The following is a 14,914-nucleotide window of genomic DNA, read 5'->3' as shown; positions in this document are numbered from 1 at the left end:
ACCTCATCCCTGTCCTCTCATCTTAGTATTCATACTGAAGTTTGTATGTTATGGAGTTTTTTTGTTGTTGTTGTTTTTGGCTGTCATATTTTCCTTTTTAAAAAAAACAGCACCTTGAAATATAAAAATGTGCTCGACAGTCCTGCTACTTTAACCACAAATCATTTCCTGAAACTCAGGAAAGCGTCCCTGTTGCTGAAAATCTCACATCTTCATCATATTTGGAGGAAGTGGCTTGCAGCTCTGGTCGGTAAGATGTTTCCCTGGAGGAGAGAGAAGGACATTTGAGAGATTGATGACTCACAAGAGTCTAATCACATCAGTGCAACCAGTAGTTACTTGTATTAGTTTATTAATTAGAGATGAACCGATCTGATATTACGTATCGGTCCGATACAGATGTAAATTACTGGATCAGATATCAGAGAGAAATAAAAAATGTAATCCGATCCATTAAATATCACGAAAGCATCTCTCAAAACTTGCGACACGGCGTAACTCAGCTCATAACCGTAGCACGTTGGAGCAGTATGCGTCACGTGATAGAGCGGCTGTGGCGTGCGAGACCTGTCGGCGGTCTGGTTGAGCAGTTGGAGCCTCGCTACCAAACCGGCATTTCATCTTCGAGAAAGTTATCCCAGAGAGAAGTAAAGCAAGTGTGTAAGTTCATCTCTGAATATTTGTAAAGCATTCCCACGTTAAGCTTAACAACCGATATATGGAACGACTGCCTCTTCTCTCTTTCCAAAGATTCTTTCTTTTGGTTTCAATAGTTCTCATCATGCTGATTGATGTCCAAGGGGTCTCCTTTCCCATAAGTTTGATTCTAATTCCTACCGCGGTGATGTTAAATTGGGGTGAAACGTCATCATAACAGCTTTGACTGACAGCTGCAGTCACGGAGAAACTTGCGTATCTCTGTTCGCGAATAGCAGATAGAGCGTAGGCTCTGAGAGGACGCCCAGCGTTTACGCTACGAAAACACGACCCGATGTGTAAATCAGATCCAACTGAATGTCATCAGAACATATTATATTATGAAATTTGTTTTCTTTTACTAATAAGTCGAGGATGAGGATTTGGAGAAACATTGAATATAGAAGTTTTCTATCTCTGATGATCAGTTTCAATGGTTGATTGTAAACTCACTTTACTAGTCCTCCTTCTTATTATTCCATCCAGCAAATCAGCCCCGGAGCATGATCCTACCACCACCATGCTTAACATCTGGTACAGTGTTCTCAGATTTCAAAGGATCACCTTTGATACACCAAACATACTGTTGTCATTGTGGCCATATAGCTCAGTCATTGTCAAGTCTGCCCATAAAGCTGTCTTTCCAGAAGTGGTTGGGATCCTCAGTTCACAGTAATAACACATTCGCTCTGATCTAAGGGGGACTCTTTGGTCTTCTTCCAGTCCTTGGCAAAGTGGTAACATATTAAAACAACTTGTAATTACAAACAATTGTTTGAACTGAATCTGTAAGTGTATAAAAATGGCTTAAATGGTTTACGGTGAGTTCCTTGGACTTTCTGTTGTTCTAAATATTGGTCAATCCAACAAGTGCTTTTAAGCGAATCCTTTTTACGCTGCGAAGAGAAACTAACACTTGTAGTCAGCCATGATCACTAATGAGAAGTTAATAGGGCTCGTTGAGTTATGAGGTGCAGAATCTTCAGCACCTCATATGAAAAGATTTGACTGTGTGTATGCTTTTGGCACTGTGTGCATTTGAGAAAATCCAAAATAAATTCAAACTTGTTTGTGAAAGCTGTTTTATAAATTTCAGTGGTATATTATTCATGCAATAGGGAGTTGTCTTCTCCAACTACTGGGGCTGAAATAAGTTCATCTAGTTTAGAAACTTCCACTGAACAGTCTATTATAGTGTCAGAACTAAGCATATGCTTAAGAACAAAAACACTTTAAATGAGAATAATAGAAATTTTCCTTTACAGCTTCTACTCAAGTACAATCAATAAAGAAAACCACAGACTCTTTGATGTTTGTTTTGAAGGAAAAGTAATTTCCTGTAAATGTTTATCTGTGTGAGATTTTTCAGAAAACATCAATTTTGTTTAAACGTGAGATACACGGCCTATTCTTTCCTTGTTCTACTTTTGTCTCATCATTAATCTGATTACTGTGGAAGACAAGATGGAAATATAATATTCTCATGTTAAAAAGATAAAAAAAAGATTTTATCTAACTTTTCATGCCTGTGAGCATAAACATGAGCAGCGGCGCCCTCTGCAGTTTGTGTGTGGAAGTGCAAAAGCTTACAGCACCTGGTATTCCCAGGCGGTCTCCCATCCAAGTACTGACCAGGCCCGACCCTGCTTAGCTTCCGAGATCAGACGAGATCGGGCGTGTTCAGGGTGGTGTGGGAAATATATATATATAATACATATATATACAGTGGGGCAAAAAAGTATTTAGTCAGCCACCGATTGTGCAAGTTCCCCCACTTAAAATGATGACAGAGGTCAGTAATTTGCACCAGAGGTACACTTCAACTGTGAGAGACAGAATGTGAAAAAAAAAATCCATGAATTCACATGGTAGGATTTGTAAAGAATTTATTCGTAAATCAGGGTGGAAAATAAGTATTTGGTATCTGTATTTGGATGATTTTGTACCTGTTGATCTCATTTCTCACATTTGGAACATGATTTGCTGTGGAGCAGATTAGGTTCAAAGGATAACTTGACCCTTGATGTTAGCTGGATAAGACAGCGTTCTGCTTCATAGTAGCCATGTGGGGGACACAGCAAACATGTGGAAGAAGGTGCTCTGGTCAGATGAGACCAAAATGGAACTTTTTGGCCAAAATGCAAAACGCTATGTGTGGCGGAAAACTAACACTGCACATCACTCTGAACACACCATCCCCACTGTCAAATATGGTGGTGGCAGCATCATGCTCTGGGGGTGCTTCTCTTCAGCAGGGACAGGGAAGCTGGTCAGAGTTGATGGGAAGATGGATGGAGCCAAATACAGGAAGAAAACCTCTTGGAGTCTGCAAAAGACTTGAGACTGGGGCGGAGGTTCACCTTCCAGCAGGACAACGACCCTAAAGATGAAGCCAGGGCAACAATGGGATGGTTTAAAACAAAACATATCCATGTGTTAGAATGGCCCAGTCAAAGTCCAGATCTAAATCCAATCGAGAATCTGTGGCAAGATCTGAAAACTGCTGTTCACAAATGCTGTCCATCTAATCTGACTGAGCTGGAGCTGTTTTGCAAAGAAGAATGGGCAAGAATTTCAGTCTGTAGATGTGCAAAGCTGGTAGGGACATAAGGTGAACCGGATTATAAGGAGTACTGTCGATTTCCAGAAACACCAAAGGACTGATTTTTAGAGTGCCTTATTTTCTGAAAAACACAGTAATAACATAATAAAAACGGGCACTCTGATAGGGGGAAAACTGAGATTTCAGTAAAGCTCAGTCTAAAGCCCTTTCCTAATGATTTCCCTGTAACATTAGTCCTCGAGGTCCCGTCATAGCAGACTACTGTGAGCGCCACCAGACAGTTAGAGACAAAAACGAGACGCTCTTACAGCCAGGAGGCTGCTTAGAGATGAAGCTTGATTAATTTGATTGATTATCTGTGAATAAGTCTTGAGCCTCTCCTCGGTTCTGTACTGAGCCAGATGTTCTTCTTCTTCCTTTCTTTAGACTTTCTGAAGGTCATTTAAAGTTTTTCTTTGGACATTGACTGCTTTTTCACCCATTTTCAGTCCAGTCCTTGTACCTGATCATAGGGCTGTGCGATATGACCAAAATCTCATATCCCGATATAAGACATCTATCGTCCGATAACGATATAAATCACAAAAATTTTACATTTTCTGTAAATTCTGTGAATCTCGGGCAGCTCGACTTGCGTAAAGTGTTTCCAGCTGGGCGTGTATGAAACGATACATTTTTAGCCATAAGTTGTAACGGCCGCCGTTTTCTTTGTGAGTATTTATTACACGGCGTGCTGCGGGGAAAAGCCTGTTCTAACGTTTGAGTCTAAGCTTTATTTTTTAGCACCTGACGGCTCTTTTTTGCTTTTCATCCGTAAACACTCTGCATACTCTTTTACGTGATTACGTTTATTTTGAAAAGTCTCAACAGGATCTTGAGCTTTATTATGAAAGGTTTATGTGGAAGATAAACAAGCGGACACCGGTGGTTTTACCGTCGTTGTTGCTAACGACAACGCATAAAAACAAGCGCTTGTCCGTCTGTAGTGTGGTTATATTAAACATAAGAGGAAGAGAGAACTTTTTTTTTTTCAAATACAATACAAAACACACAACTTAGCAAAGAACCAATTTTAAATTTTATCTTTAGGTACTTTGTTACTAGCAACCTGTCACAGAAACACACCATTTCCTCTGATTTCTTTGGATTGGAAAAGTAACAGACAGAAAAAAGGGGACAGGCTGAAAAATCTATCTACAGTGGAGGAACAGTACCTGAAAGTCATGTAAAAAAAAATTCAGCAAACACCTGACACAGGACCTGAAAGATGCACTTGGTCCTTCAGTTGATCCATCTAGTGTTCACCAAAACTGCATCTCATGGTGTCAGTGAAGGGTGGCTGTCAAGAAGCCATTATTAAGGAAGGGAACAGGGAGAAAAGGCTGAGGGATGCCAAATTACACAAGAACTGGACTGAAAATCAGTGGCAGCAGGTCTTATGGATTGATGAACCAAAATTTGACATTTCTGGTTCAAATTGCTGGTAATATGTCTACAACCACCTATACACTACTGTACAGCTCTGTCATAGTTTGGGTCTGCATTTCAGCCAGGGTGTTGGGGATTTCATCAAAATTGATGGAATTATGAAAAGTACCACCAGACTTTGATGCACCATGCAATACCATCTGGAAAGTGTCTGATTGGCAGCAGCTTACTAAACACATCGAAACACCATCATTCATGGACTGACCTGAGCCGTGTGGGATCATCTCGGCAGAGAATGGAACAAAAAGGCAGCTAATATCGAAAGAAGAGCTCTGAATGTCCTTAAAGAAGCCCGGAGAAGTATTCCTGAAGACTACTTAAAGGAATTCCAAAGAAATGTGCCTAAGAGAGTTCAGGGTGTGCTGAAGATAAAGATGCTCAAGCTCATTAGCTCATTATATCAACTCTGTTTTTGCCTTTTATACTGTATTTTCATGTACACTTTTCAAATTTAAACTGTTCCACCCGTTTCCCATTACCCAGCAAGTTATATGTTAGAATTAAGGTGTGGCTCAAACTTTTGCACAGTCCTACATTTCACATCTGATTTGGCACCTGGTAAACCTTTAAAAGCACTGACCTATCTCTCCAACTATCTGTTTTAAACAACACGCACTTAGCAGCAGTTGTGTTGCGTTTTCGTCAGGTTAGTGGCTCAGACCTAAAACAGCCCAACATTATCTCTAATTCAGGTCTGGATCCAAACTGACCCATTAAAGTACGTGGTACTTCTTTTATTTGTACTCGTGTACTCAGGCATAAATTAGACTTTTCAGGTACAAACTAGATAACACAAAGAGGAGCTCTTATAAATAAGAATGAAACTGAGATGCCCACTGCAAGAAGATACACATCCAAGTGCTGAGATTGTAAAGATGAAAAGTGAGCAAAGGAAAATGAGTGTTTCAGGAGAAGGAGGCGGTTTCCTCTTTTTCCCATCTGGCAGCCTCACAGCGGGGAGTTATGAGGTAGCCCCAACCTACCTCACATCTCCCCGCTGTGCAAGAACAAGCTCAGCAACACAAGCATCCTCTGTCTTTCGCGAGTGCATACGTGCACATCTACAGTGCTGCATGCGGATTAACGCATTTTCTTGGAGCACCTACACAAGCTGCAATATACAGATCATGTTTCACAGCGCTACAGCAAGAGGTAAACACCTCCCTCTGTTTGTGCTTCATTCTAGCTTCTCCCTTCTCTTCCCAACCACACACAGCAACACCTTTCTCTTGTGAATTTTATTTTAATCCTTAATATAAAGACAGCTATAAATTAGGATAACCAAACCTGATTTAATTGAATTGTGAATAGTGCAGAATAGTGCAGAATTGTGCTGCTCTGTAATTAAATTGAGACGTGGAGTCAAAATTCCCACATAGATTGAGTGAGATGAAATATAAATCGGCTCTCCTCTAACTGACTTTATAGAAATAATTACATAAGCTGCATTTATAACTGTTATTAAATAACAGCAGCACACGAGAACTAAAGTGTAATCCCAGCACATTTCGCTTCGCTTGCACTGATTCTTTAGAGATGACGACTGTGGTGGGTAATTAAGGGCAAACAATAAACAAGTCGCATGAAAAATGGAGGCCGCATTACCTTTCCAAAGCTTCCTTTCCCGATGGCCCGCAGTATCTGGAAGTGGTCAAAGTTGACTGTGGAGAAAATGAGAAGCAGTTAGTGAGTGCGTGTCAGTTTGAGCTGAGCTATAAAACAGGGAGCATGACATGTACAGCACTGTGCAAAAGTCTTGAGCCATCCCTCATTTGCTTCCAGGGATCCGGACCTCCCTGTAATTCCATGTATGTATTAAGGAATAGCTCTCCAGGCTTTTTAAAGGGTTTCTGATTTTTAATCCAGGGCTTGTATTTGACCAGTTTTTGTCTGTTAAGACCTTTCACACTAATCTCTGAAACATTCAAACATAAACAGACACCTAAGTCAGAGAAAGGACCAGAAAACTTAACAAAGAACCAATTTTAAATTGTATCGTAACACATTTACTTGCAGCCTACTGCAAAAAAACAAAACCCCACATCATTTGTTCTGACTTCTTTAGTTAAAGAATGCAGTTAATAACACCGTTAACACAGACTGACCTGGCAAAACATGAAAAAAATAAGACTTTTGCTCGGTACTGCATGAGAAATGGAAATCCAGACTCTTTCTGTGCACTTCACAATGTATCGCTGCACTTTGGCATTACTGTGCAGATTAAATGTTTTTTTCAAAGAATTAAAAAGTCGGAGCGCAGTGGGAGAGAATAATGTGTGTGTTGGATAATGAAATGGGAAAGACTGAAAGGTAGAAATAATGAATCACAACAGTCAAAATGTGAAAAAACAAAAACATTTTCCCTGGAGGATCTGTGCAGTGACACACCGTCACAGTATCGACGACTAGCAAGCAAAACAAAACCCCAGAAATAACATTTATTAAATGAAGACTCAGCTAAACCTTTTTTAAACTTCACATCTGAATAACAAATAACACACGCAGCACATAGAAACAAATATCTAAAATGAGTTAGATCCCAGAAAGTTAGACACGCTTTCATAAGTTTTATGATCGACTTTTACGAGATTGAATTTGAGCAAGTAAAGACATTTCACAGCTCAGAGGCAGGAGAGTTGTACTTCAGAAAGACATCCAGCTCAGAGCGCTCAACTCATTCATCTTACTTTATTTTCCTATTTCAGTATGCATAATAACACAGCCAGATATTTTCATTCATTGCCACTGAAGCAGATGCATGTGTGTGTTCTGCAGACTGATTGAATCCTTCTGTACGCAGCTTAAAATGAGTCCTGAGGAAAAAGGTTGAATGGAAGTGGTGAGGAAGAGTGTCATGTTTTTTTCCTCTGTAATAAATAAACTAAATAATAAGCACAAATATTTTTGTTTTCCAAATATATTTTTTATGAGCGCTGAACATGTGATCAAGATTAGACAATAAATCGATAAATACAAGATTAATTTCACTATTCTGCTGTATTTCTACTTAACACCTACCTGACTCACTTTTGAATTAAATTAATGCAACATGTGAGACTAATATTTGTAATCAGATCTTAATTTATGCAAAAATATCCATCATAGACCCGAGAAAAAAGCGTGAATAAAAAGAACACCCAATCCATGATATTAAAAAAGCCTTGATCATTAATAGCAAGTCTTTTTAATATCAACCAATAAGAGTAAAGTTAGCTTAAAGGCAAAAAAGCCAAAACCCCTGTTTTTCAGGCAGAGGAGAAAAAGAGGAGCTTTGTTTAAGATGAAGAAGCATGCAAAGCTACTCTAGTAGAGTCCAAGAATAAGAATATCATGTTGGAAACGAACATGAGGATGATCAAAACACATTCCCTCCAACAAATAAATACTATAGAGAGCGGAGCTGCTTCATCATTTAAAAAAAACAACGTCTTTGGCACAAACACAAGCGCTCAGGAATCAGATTAACCAACAACAGACAAGATTTGTTTCAACAAGTAAAGAGTAATGAGCTAACACTGAGTAACTGTTGCCAGTAAAATCAACAGTTGCTAACTTTCACATGCAGCAGCTCATTAAGACACTTAAAAGAAATCGAATTAAGACATTTAAATGTTGGTTGTATTTTCCTTCCCGATGCATGTGAAAGGTTAAGACTTACATCTCCAAATGTAGTGGAACTGATTTGAACCAGAGGACTCAGCCACACTGTTACTATGTACTGCATAAACACGTTTACCGATGAAGGTAAATCAGACGCTGTCCTGACTGTGTGGCTACATTTTGTGCTGAAAGCATCAAATCAATTTAATATGATTAACTTGCTATGAGAGGTTTTTACTCCAAGTGTGACTTTTTCTGGGTTCATACACCTTTCAGGGTCAAATTCAAGCACTTTGTAAGCACGTTTAATGTCCATTTTCAAACTTTTCCAGCACATTACCATAAAAAGGATGCATATTTCACTTCGCATCACCTGAGTAAGACCATGTGAAAGGCCAAATTAATACGTTTTTCATCAGATATTGATGCTTCTTTCTTATGTGACACAAAAAATAGGAGGAGACAGATCTTTGCTTGTGTTGTTTTTTTAAGTTTATTCATTCAAAACTAACTGTAAGACGCTTAACTACATTGCAGTCTGTGTTATTGTTGTAGACCTAATTATCACCTTTAAAGTGTTTGTGCTAATAACATCATGTAGAGTAAGACAGGCATAGAGAACAGCACTGACTGGGAGAGGCTTTGAACAGATGACATACTCAGATCAATTCAACACTTTAAAAATGCACAAGCGTCTTTCAAAAACCTATTGATTTAATCTATCATCATTGATATTATTATGTACAGTTATAATGTACTGTTCATCTCACTTAAATAAACAGGCAGCCTTAAAGTGTGAAATAGTCACTTGTCTACTGTCTCAGTGGCTGATAGTGTCCCACAGGCCTCAATGTGAGCTTGAAGACATTATGTTTAAATTGTTTAATGATAAACAGATTTTGAATGAAAGCGAGGAAACTTCGGTAGCACAAAAAAGTGCCTATTCTTTGTTCCCATATGGTTCAGTCATATTACCGTTATTTCCCCCTAAGGTGTTCCCAAAGACACCGGGTTAATACTTGAAAAAGCTGCAGCAACACACAAAAATAGAATCAATATTCTGTTTCCTTGGTGACAACGCTGCTTTTAGCCTTCAATCAGAAAGCTTGACGTTGGCTAGTTAAGCACCGGGCTAACGTTTAAAGCTTTCACTCGAGGGAAGTAACTCGTATTACTGCTACTGCTGTGTAATCTTAGTTAAATTCACAGCATATTCTAGAAGTTACCCTGCAATAACTAACTGTTAGAATAGCGGCACCGTATTGTATCGCACTGAGTGCACTTCAATCCTTTATCTCGCGAGTTTGCTAGCTAGCAAAATAATAATACCAATTTTAAAAAATAACATGTGTAACGTACACACTCGAGAAAATTATTTACTAGGACTTACGCAAACTCCCCTGTTGTGAAAACGTACAAATCCTTCTTGCAGACTCCTTCTTGTATTTTTCGTTTTCCACCAAACACTCATTAAAACGGCCTCCAGGCACGTTAGTGCGCTCACCCCCGACTGATCAGGGAGTGGGTGGGGGGGTCACACATTGAAACAGACTAACGTGCAGAGGTACAAGGCAGCACAGGCAGAGAAATGTAGCTTTTATACTTTGCGACTCATTTTATTTCTCTATCTGATAAGAAAACTATTCAATCAGATAGTTATTTGTGGTGAATGAAATACGGTTACAGTTTCAAGAAGTTTTAAGCACCAAATCCGAAATCCAAGCACTGCAATATTAAAATCCAATTGAATTTCTTGTTTGCTCCGAAATCTACGACATGACTATATACAGAAAAGCTTGACATGGTATGCAAAAAAAAAAAAAAAAAAAACGAAAAAAATACAAATACACGAACAAAAAATGTTTTAACTGTCAGTTTTGTCATTTTAAAATTTTCCAAAACTAACATTTTCTTTTATTGAGTGATATTAAATTGATTAGGATCAAATTTAGAGTGAACAATATTACACAAACAAACACGTGTGTGCGCATGCGCACATATTAGAACGCTTCGATCCCTTGTTACGTGATAACTTTGCTTTGATCTTTTCTGACGTGGTAACTTTGCTTTGATCCCAAACCCCTTAAATAGGAGCGCTCACCTATGTTACTTTATGCTTAACGGACATTGACCTGCAGCAACTAAAACCCTTTCGAGAAGTTTTGAGAGCAATTTACAGGAGAAACCAAAACAAGTTCAGTTTTGTTTCTCACCAATTCACAGCACAAACAGACACATTACACCATGTCAGCCAACCCATCCTTCGGCTCAGATGAGCTTGAAATATCTAAAGGGACCATTTTGGGAGATCACCACGTGGTGGAGGCTTTCCTTGGAGAAGGAAACTTTGGTGTTGTAACCAAATGTCGCGATACAAAAAACAACCAAACTGTGGCTATTAAAGTCAACAAGAGCGACCCTGAAATTCTGCTACAGGCAAAACTGGAAATTTTCATCCTGGAGCAGCTAAGACGCTTGGATCCAGACAGGTGCAACATTGTCGAATGGAACGGCTATTTCCTCGATGGAGAGCGCATTTGCTTGAATTTTGAACTCCTCGACCAAAGCCTGTCAGACTACATAGGGGACCGGAATAACCAGGGTCTCCCAATGAGAGAAATCAGGCCAATTTTGCATCAGCTCGCAAATGCTCTGTTCCACCTGGGTTCTGTGGGAATAGTGCATGCTGACCTCAAACCTGTCAATATCATGGTTGTGAACCGCAGTGAGTCTCCCGTCAAAGTCAAACTTATAGACTTTGGCATCGCATGTCCTGCTTCTGCAGTGATTGCTGGTGGTGCTGTGGGGACAATTGGTTATTGTGCACCTGAGATTATGCTTGGCACTCCATATGATGAAGCAATTGACATGTGGTCTCTGGGGCTGGTAGCTGTTGAGCTTGCTACAGGGGTGCCTCTCTATCCTGGGGAAGACGATTATGATGTTTTGAAGTTCATAATTGAAACTCAGGGTCAGCTACCAGATCATCTTCTAAAGTCTGGCTTGTACACTGATTGCTATTTCATCGAGGATAACTACAACGAACAGCGCTGGACATTTAAGACCCAAGAACAATTTCAATACGAGACAGATTATCAATCAAAGGAAACTCGATTGATAAAACTTAAGCGACTCGATGACCTCGAACAACTACTGGAGGTTAGGCGAGGACCGGAAAATGGCCAACCATTATTTGTAAGGCTAATCAAACAAATGTTGGCCTTGGATGCAAATCAGCGCATAACACCCTCGGAGATTCTGAAGCATCCCTTTTTTGACCCTGGCCTCTCAGGGAGAGACCCCTGCACTGACATGAATAGCACACGGGGACAAAACCTTGTGCTCTCTCAGCAGCCTTCAAGCTGGAAAAGTCATGGATCGCAAAAATTCAACTGCAGTTTCCAAAACTCAGTTGAATTTCCTCAAAAAGGACACATCAACACCTCAGCCACCCCATCTTCCTCTGAAGATGATCTTGAAATAACGGAAGGGACCATTTTGGGAGATCACCACGTTGTAGAGGCCTTCCTCGGAGAAGGAGGCTTTGGATTGGTAACCAGATGTCGTGATACAAAAAACAACCAAACTGTGGCTATTAAAGTCAACAAGAGCGACCCTGAAATTCTGCTACAGGCAAAACTGGAAATTTTCATCCTGGAGCAGCTACGACGCTTGGATCCACACAGGTGCAACATTGTCGAATGGAACGGCTATTTCCTCGATGGAGAGCGCATTTGCTTAAATTTTGAACTCCTCGACCAAAGCCTGTCAGATTACATAGGGGACCGGAATAACCAGGGTCTCCCAATGAGAGAAATCAGGCCAATTTTGCATCAGCTCGCAAATGCTCTGTTCCACCTGGGTTCTGTGGGAATAGTGCATGCTGACCTCAAACCTGGAAACATCATGGTTGTGAACTGCAGTGAGTCTCCCGTCAAAGTCAAACTTATAGACTTTGGCCTCGCATGTCCTGCTTCTGCAGTGATTGCTGGTGGTGCTGTGGGGACAATTGGTTATTGTGCACCTGAGATTATGCTTGGCACTCCATATGATGAAGCAATTGACATGTGGTCTCTGGGGCTGGTAGCTGTTGAGCTTGCTACAGGGGTGCCTCTCTATCCTGGGGAAGACGATTATGATGTTTTGAAGTTCATAATTGAAACTCAGGGTCAGCTACCAGATCATCTTCTAGAGTCTGGCTTGTACACTGACTGCTATTTCATCGAGGATAACTACAACGAACAGCGCTGGACATTTAAGACCCAAGAACAATTTCAATACGAGACAGATTATCAATCAAAGGAAACTCGATTGATAAAACTTAAGCGTCTCGATGACCTCGAACAACTACTGAAGGTTAGGCGAGGACCTGAAAATGGCCAACCATTATTTGTAAGGCTAATCAAACAAATGTTGGCCTTGGATGCAAATCAGCGCATAACACCCTCGGAGGTTCTGAAGCATCCCTTTTTTGACCCTGGCCTCTCAGGGAGAGCCCCCTGCACTGACATGAATAGCACATGGGGAGAAAACCTTGTGCTCTCTCAGCAGCCTTCAAGCTGGAAAAGTCATGGATCGCAAAAATTCAACTGCAGTTTCCAAAACTCAGTTGAATTTCCTCAAAAAGGACACATCAACACCTCAGCCAACCCATCTTCCTCTGAAGATGATCTTGAAATAACGGAAGGGACCATTTTGGGAGATCACCACGTGGTAGAGGCCTTCCTCGGAGAAGGAGGCTTTGGATTGGTAACCAGATGTCGTGATACAAAAAACAACCAAACTGTGGCTATTAAAGTCAACAAAAGTGACCCTGAAATTCTGCTACAGGCAAAACTGGAAATTTTCATCCTGGAGCAGCTACGACGCTTGGATCCAGACAGGTGCAACATTGTCGAATGGAACGGCTATTTCCTCGATAGAGAGCGCATTTGCTTAAATTTTGAACTCCTCGACCAAAGCCTGTGGGACTACATAGGGGACCGGAATAACCAGGGTCTCCCAATGAGAGAAATCAGGCCAATTTTGCATCAGCTCGCAAATGCTCTGTTCCACCTGGGTTCTGTGGGAATAGTGCATGCTGACCTCAAACCTGGAAACATAATGGTTGTAAAGTGCCATGAGTCTCCCATCAAAGTCAAACTTATAGACTTTGGACTCGCATTTCCTGCTTCTGCACTGATTCCTGGTAACCGTGTGGGGACGGTTGGTTATTGTGCACCTGAGATTATGCTTGGCACTCCATATGATGAAGCAATTGACATGTGGTCTCTGGGGCTGGTAGCCGTGGAGCTTGCTACAGGGGTGCCTCTCTATCCTGGGGAAGACGATTATGATGTTTTGAAGTTCATAATTGAAACTCAGGGTCAGCTACCAGATCATCTTCTAAAGTCTGGCTTGTACACTGATTGCTATTTCATCGAGGATAACTACAACGAACAGCGCTGGACATTTAAGACCCAAGAACAATTTCAATACGAGACAGATTATCAATCAAAGGAAACTCGATTGATAAAACTTAAGCGTCTCGATGACCTTGAACGACTACTGAAGGTTAGGCGAGGACCTGAAAATGGCCAACCATTATTTGTAAGGCTAATCAAACAAATGTTGGCCTTGGATGCAAATCAGCGCATAACACCCTCGGAGGTTCTGAAGCATCCCTTTTTCGACCCTGGCCTCTCAGGGAGAGCCCCCTGCACCGATATGAATAACACAGGGGGACAAAACCTTGTGCTCTCTCAGCAGCAATCATCGTTTGGGTGGCCAGAATTCTAGGGGAGCTAGAAATTCTTGTGGAAAAAAAGCCCAAAACAATAACATCAACACAAACAACCAATGAATATGTTCTTAAACTTGGGCACAATTTGGCTTGAAATCCATCAACTAATCTCTCAATATTCAAAGCGGAGCAGCAGACAACTTACCATCACATCAGTCCTTCAATCAGACCTACAACAAACGTCTTCCTTCTCTCACCCCAACCGGTCGCAGCAGATGGCCGCCCCCACCTGAGCCTGGTTCTGCTGGAGGTTTCTTCCTGTAAAAAGGGAGTTTTTCCTTCCCACTGTCGCCAAAGTGCTTGCTCATAGGGGGTCATATGATTGTTGGGTTCTCTGTATGTATTATTGTAGGGTCTACCTTACAATAATACATACAGCCTTGAAGTGACTGGTGATGTGATTTGCTGCTGAATGAATTCGGAACTAATTGGAAATAATCTGGATATTAATTAAATAAACCTGCTTTGAGCATCAATTAATTGTTGTTTGAAATTCTTTATAAATATATAAATATAGTGCCACTCTTCTACTGTTTAAATTGCAACTGTTTAAAACTGACTAATTTATTCATACACTTGAGCATAAACACACACAGGGTAAATGGCCTGTATTTGTACAGCACTTTACTTAGTCCCCAAGGACCCCAAAGAGCTTTACACTACATTCAGTCATTCACCCATTCACACACACATTCACACACTGGTGATGGCAGCTACAGTGTAGGCAGCATGGATCCATCCTTTCATGCTATTTATGCCAAATTCTGACTTGATCATTTGCATGT

The 14,914-nt window shown here is 40.6% G+C and overlaps 1 protein-coding gene and 1 pseudogene across 1 annotated transcript; one reads left to right on the top strand and one right to left on the bottom strand.

The window, feature by feature from the left end:
* Nucleotides 1–2,279: 2,279 nt before the first annotated feature.
* LOC148096407 (5S ribosomal RNA) lies at nucleotides 2,280–2,398 on the bottom strand (annotated as a pseudogene).
* Nucleotides 2,399–10,210: 7,812 nt separating this feature from the next.
* LOC148096406 (uncharacterized) lies at nucleotides 10,211–14,605 on the top strand. The gene has a single exon (XM_087836557.1). It carries the CDS (start codon nucleotides 10,592–10,594, stop codon nucleotides 14,123–14,125), a length of 3,534 nt encoding a protein of 1,177 aa, XP_087692683.1. The 5' UTR covers nucleotides 10,211–10,591; the 3' UTR covers nucleotides 14,126–14,605.
* Nucleotides 14,606–14,914: the final 309 nt, after the last annotated feature.

The sequence above is a fragment of the Neolamprologus brichardi genome, chromosome 23 (assembly GCF_056152115.1).
Source record: "Neolamprologus brichardi isolate AB-2024 chromosome 23, ASM5615211v1, whole genome shotgun sequence".
NCBI classification, from domain to species: Eukaryota; Metazoa; Chordata; class Actinopteri; order Cichliformes; family Cichlidae; genus Neolamprologus; species Neolamprologus brichardi.
The sequence above is the reverse complement of the archived record's forward strand: the minus strand, read 5'-3'. Positions and strand labels throughout refer to the sequence as shown.

Excerpts from the sequence above, each read along its gene's own strand:
- LOC148096406 (XM_087836557.1), top strand. The coding sequence starts at position 10,592 with ATGTCAGCCAACCCATCCTTCGGCTCAGATGAGCTTGAAATATCTAAA.